General features: G+C 41.6%; 1 protein-coding gene across 1 annotated transcript; it reads left to right on the plus strand.

Annotated features, from left to right (window-relative positions):
- The first annotated feature begins 1,660 nt into the window (after nucleotides 1-1,660).
- Nucleotides 1,661-3,136, plus strand: LOC131646329 (uncharacterized). The gene is made up of 2 exons (XM_058916397.1): nucleotides 1,661-2,657; nucleotides 2,835-3,136. Exons 1-2 carry the CDS (start codon nucleotides 1,661-1,663, stop codon nucleotides 3,134-3,136), a joined length of 1,299 nt encoding a protein of 432 aa, XP_058772380.1.
- Nucleotides 3,137-6,199: the final 3,063 nt, after the last annotated feature.

Genomic DNA, 6,199 nt, shown 5'->3' on the forward strand with positions numbered 1-6,199 from the left:
CCGATTTCTTCTCTCATCTCGAAATCTCTTGTATGGCGCGTGTTTTGTTTATTTTATTGCTTTTATTTGGGTATTAGAATGTATATAGGTCAAATGTAAATATTATAGTGAACCTCTTTACGTTTCTGCACCTTTAAATTCCTGTATTTTAATTATTATACTGTCTAGATGTATGCTTAAACTAGGACATGTATGGCAAGCTCGAATTGAACGATAGATCATATAAAAATACAAGATAAATTATAATCGAATCCAACATACTTGCAATCACTTACCCCTAGGGTATGCCCCTATTGGTTGCCTTCAATTATAAGGTCGTGTCCCTCGAAATGTAGAGGTACCCATTAGCAAAGGCCCCTCGATATAAAATCGTCACTAAGTCCCTCGATCACCCTCGATTGTTGCCTACGAAAACGTGACGAGCGTCCCTTCGAAATTGCTAAGGGTACCTCTGCTTGTTGCCTTCAACGACCATACGATGACCCATTCGATGACCCGTACGTTCAATATAAACAAGGATTTCCTACTTCTATATAGTATGGATAATCCTAGGAACTTTAAAAAGTATAGAAAAAGACCAACTATTAGGGTAGTACTCTTAGATTGCTTGCTCAAATATAAAACTATTTTCACACTCCTTTCAAAAACAAAGGCTACGCTTTTAAGCTAAAGTCCTTTTATTCAAAAAAAAAAATCTTTTCAAACAAACAAAAACAAACATAAGCTAAGCAAACTAAGAGCCCGTAGATAACTACGCATGAAAAGGGTGCTTACACCTTCCCTTTTCATAACCTACCCCCCGAGCCCGTTTTCTTTTTAAAAGGTCTTTTTCTGTAATTTTTACCTTTCCTAAAATTGGACAAAATAAAATTCGGTGGCGACTCTTGCTCACTGCAACATTGGTTGCTTTTAAAAAATAAAAGTCAGTTCACCGAGTTACAGAACTGGCGACTCTGCTGGGGATAAAATAAAAAAGAGGGGTTTACCTTAGGGCTTAGATCACCAATTTGTTTGTTTTAATTGTTTTACTTTTCCAGGTTGCTTGGGTTTTTTTTGGAAGATGAATCCTATACCCGGATTCGAGTGCACCTTAAGATAGGAGCGGCGCAGTCATGGAGACCTCCCTTGTGCATGCTTGGGATTGGTCAATATGAAGTTCGCACTTGAGTTAGGCCTCCACTGGTTATTGCTTACCTCTTTTGCATGAGAGAGGTTTACGCATGTATCTTTGGGTGCGTCGGACCTCAAGGACCTTTAGTCACCTTTAACCCATCTTAACTTTTAGGAACATAGTGGGAGGGCTATTCTTGGTGCATGCCAAGTTATGGTCGCGACCCGATACTATAGCTCAGATAGGTTTCTTCCTAAAGTATCATTGCGTGGTATGCATGTACCATGTTTGAGGGTGCTTTAGAAGGGGCTAACAATTCTGGGTCACTGGTATAACTCGTTGTCGATATCATCCTTATCCTTAGAAGTACCTTTGGGGAAGGGTAGTTACCTAGTTAAACTCCATGCAAGCCAAGCCTAAGGAAATTGTGTGATTTGTGTGGACTTGTTTGTGTTTGTGCCTCATGCATACATGCATCATTCATACATATCATGGCTAACCCATTTCAAGGAGTTAAAAGATTGTTAACCATAATTTGTTTTGCAGGTCATGGAAATCAAAGTTCGTAAACCATTCTGCCCCAGTTTCAAGGAAGTGCCTACATCCTTAAAGATTCTTTGTGATAATGTTTCTGGTACTCTTGAGCTTTCTGGGCCTCTCAACAAACTAATCAGCCTGGTACGAACCAAAGTGGATGAAGCCCTCCTCAACACCATGATCAGGTTCTATAATCCTCTCCTTCATTGCTTTACTTATAGAGACTTTCAGTTGGTTCCCATATTAGAGGAATTTGAATCCATACTAGGATTACCAGTACTTGATCAGATTCCCTACACTGGCGAAGAAGAGATTCCTAAGTTAGAGGATGTTGTTGCTGCATTGCATTTACCTCGGTCAGAAATAAAAAAAGTTTGGTTGAACAAAGGAAAATATTTTGGTTTACCTATTGACTTCTTGTATAGTCAAGCTGAAATCCTGATTAAGGCTACAAGTATGGATGCTCTTGAAAAGGTCCTCGCTCTTCTGATTTACGGGCAAGTCTTATTCCCTCGTTACGACAAAATCGTTGATATGATTGCTATTAAGATCTTCCTCAGTAATAACCCCGTTCCTACCCTATTGGGTGACTTGTTGCATTCCATCCATTATCGATCATCTAAAGGAAAAGGTTGTAATCTTGGATGCGCACCTTTATTGCATAAGTGGTTTATTTCGCACTTATACCATTCCACAATAAAGAACGAAGATGGTTTGACTTGGGTTCAGAGAATTATGAAGCTTTCTTACGACGACATCAGTTGGAATCAAAAAGAGTTTGAGGGAGTCCAATTGTTTGATCGTTGCGGAGAATTCCCTAATGTACCTCTTCTTGGTACCCGAGAGGGAATCTCTTATAACCCTATCCTTGCTCGACATCAGTATGGTTTCGCTTTGAAAGATAAGCCACGCTCCATATATCTTAGCGCAGAAATTTTCGACTATGATTCAGATACAGCTGGAAAGAAAAGACTTTTCATTAGAGCTTGGTATAAGGTAAAGAAAGTCGGTATAAGAGAGTTGGGAAATAGGAATTACATCCCTTCAGATCTTTATTTCAGATGGATTTACGACTGAGTTGTTGAATTTGGGATACCATACCCATATGATACACCTGGGGTCCCAAGGATCACTCCCCCTGTTGTTCCTATTGTGTTTGAACCGTATGTTCCTTCTCCGAATGAAGACCTTACCGCAATCGTCAACCAATTGAAGAGAGAAAGAGATGACTACAAGAGACACTTGCAAAAAGTTGAGGCTGAAAAAGAGGCATTGATAGCGGATGCTAAAGAGAAAGAGGTTTTGCTTGACTACTTTTCCCGCAAGTGGAAGGTTGAAGATTTCGTCTCCCCATATCAGATTAACTCATGGGAGCAAGAGATTTCCATACTTGTGCAGCAACGAGAAGAAATAATCAAGGCCCACAAAGAAGAAGTCAGAGTTCTAAAGAGGAAGCGCCGTCAAGAAGACAAAGACCCCGAAATTTAGTTGTCTATTTACTTTTTCAAAGTTGTTAAACTTTGATGTAACTAATGAATTATGGTTGTATTGGTTTTGCAAGTTGATCCTTTTTATGTCAAGTTTTTTCTCTTTTTTTCCTATGCGTTAAAATCCTTTAACTCCTTGAAAACATTGCATAATCACGCATTCATTCATAAACATTGCATAACAGGTTACTATGACAGGTTACTCATCTTCTCGCTGTTTATTTCAGCTAAGAAAATGAATCATCTCGAGCAATCAGTCAAGGATCTGCAAACACAGAACGCTGAATTCCAAGCCCTGATCCTGAATTTGTCCAAGGGACAAGAAGAGATGAAGACACTCCTTACTAAGAAGGAAAAGAAGACCAAGAAGCCCGTGGGTGTTTTCAACATGGGAAGAAGATTCAGAGGGCCACTCAAAAAGGTCAAAGAAGCCGAAGAGGAGACTGAACAAGATGACGATGCTAGTGGTAAAGCTGATCAAAAGAGCAACAATGATTCTGTCAAGCAAGACGAAGAGGAGGAAGAATACTACTATGAGGAGGAGTATCCGGAGGATAAGTACAGACAGTTGGAGGAACGAATGAAGGTTGTGGAAATCCAAAAGGTACCAGGGTTAGACTTTGAGGAACTATGGCTCATCTCAGGGGTCGTGATCCCCCAAAGTTCAAGACTTCGACCTTTGCGAAGTACGATGGAGTCTCTTGTCTCAAGCTGCGCCTAAAATCATATGTGAGGAAGATCCAACCTCACACCGCTGACAAGAAGCTGTGGATTCATTTGTTCCAAGAGAGTTTGTCTGGAACTCAACTCGAATGGTACTATCAGCTGGAGGGTACCAATATCCGTACATGGGAAGACTTGGCTGTTGCTTTCTATAAGCAATACCAATATAATGCCGTTCTCGCACCGACTCGTACATAACTGTAGAGTATGTCCATGGGTCCGAGAGAAAGTTTTAAGGAGTATGCGCAGAAGTGGAGGGATTTGGCTGGCAGAGTTCAACCTCCTCTAGCTGAAAGAGAGCTAGTAGATATGTTCATGGGTACTTTGGCTGGTCCATTTTATAATTATTTGCTAGGAAGCTCATCAGCTGGTTTTACTGACTTGATATTGACTGGAGAACGTGTCGAAAGTGGCATTCGAAGTGGGAAAATTAAGATGGCAACTTCTTCTGGTGTTACAAAAAAGCCCTATAGTGGAAGAACTGAAGCTAATGCTGTGCACGGCCAGAAGGTTTGCAACAAAAATGATAATAGCCAATCTGTTGGAGCCGTCCTAATCTCTACACCAACACCTCGACCAAATCAACAGCAGGGATATCAGCGTAGACAAGATGCACCCAGAAGGAATTTCACCAAAATCAACATGCCACCATCCCAAGCATTACAATACCTATTAAAGGCGAGTTTGATCACTGTGAGGGACCCTCCGAGGACCACTAATACTACTCCTCCTGGTTATAACCCCAATGCGAAGTGTGCGTACCATTCTGATAGCCCGGGACATGAAACAAACATTTGTTGGACTCTAAAAAATAAGATTCAAGACATGATAGATGCTGGAGAATTTGAGTTTGATCCTCCAGAAACTCCCAATGTTATCACTGCTCCTATGCCAAAGCATGACAAAACAGTCAATGCTGTTGACCATGATTCTTATGTTACTGACGTAATGAGCCTGACTACTCCTCTCCCTGTTATCAAGAAGAAGTTGTTGCAAGCCGGTTTATTTCCGGGTTGTGTTGAAGACTGTTACTACTGCTCGTCTCAATCAAATGGTGGCGTAATGTTGAAGACTGGCATTCAACGCTTGATGGATAATCGAACGATCTTGTTGGAAAGAATGCCTTCTGTGGAAAATTTGTGAGAAGATCTAGCTCAGAATGTGAAATTCGAAGATGTGTCTATGATCTCTAAGACTCCTGTGAGGATTCCTACCAAGGTCCCCATAAGGATCACTTCCGAGCCGAAAGTAGCCCCCTTGATCATTACCAAGCCTGATCCAATCCCGTACTCCTCCGACAAGGCTGTCCCCTGGAGCTATGGCAATGATGTGTACATCCATGGTGTGAAACAAGAAGCTTTGAATGATGAACCCGTTAAAATTCCCAATCCCGACGTTGTCAATATCGTGGGGACTAGTAAAGTTACAAGAAACGGAAGGATTTTCTCCCTGGAAAACTCTCCAGATGCCAATACCTCGACCCAAATTCCTTTTTTTGATTCAACTGCTGATATGCGAGGAAAAGGACCATTGCTGGAACCAGTTCAGACACCAGTTGAAGCTACTATTGAAGAAGTGTCCCAGAAAGAAATGGATGAAATTCTGAAGATCATCCGGAAAAGTGATTATGATGTGATTGAACAGTTGGGGCACACTTCCTCCAAGATATCCATGCTATCATTATTAACTTGTTCTAAGGCTCATGCCAAGGCTCTGATGAAGTTTCTAGAAGCAGCGCACGTGCCACAAGAGATTTCTGTTAATCAATTCGAGAACTGTGTTGCAAGCTTGACAACCAACAACTACCTGGGGTTTTCTGATGCTGATTTGACTCCGCTAGAAAAAGTCATAACAAGGCCTTGCACATCTCCATTGAGTGTAGGGGCACTACTCTGTCTCATGTGCTAGTGGATAACGGTTCCTCGTTGAATGTGTTGCCTAAAATTGTGTTGGATAGACTTGATTCTGAAGGGATGGTACTAAAACCCGGTGATGTGGTGGTGAAGGCTTTCGATGGGTCGAAGAGTACGGTCTATGGAGAGGTTAAGCTCCCGATTAGAGTGGGTTCTCAGACTTTCAACTCCTTGTTCTATAAGATGGATATTCATCCCGCTTATTCTTGCTTGCTTGGGCGCCCGTGGATACATGGGGCAAGTGCTGTGACATCTACTTTGCATCAGAAGCTGAAGTACCCTGCAAATGGCAAGATCGTCACTGTGCATGGGGAAGAAGAGTATGTGGTTAGCTATGTGAATGAGGACAAATATGTCGAAGTGAACGACGAATTCATCGAGACTCCTTGCCAGACGTTTGAATTGGTTCCTCAGGTTGTATCTGCTGC

Source organism: Vicia villosa, linkage group LG1 (assembly GCF_029867415.1).
Source record: "Vicia villosa cultivar HV-30 ecotype Madison, WI linkage group LG1, Vvil1.0, whole genome shotgun sequence".
Classification (NCBI taxonomy): Eukaryota; Viridiplantae; Streptophyta; class Magnoliopsida; order Fabales; family Fabaceae; genus Vicia; species Vicia villosa.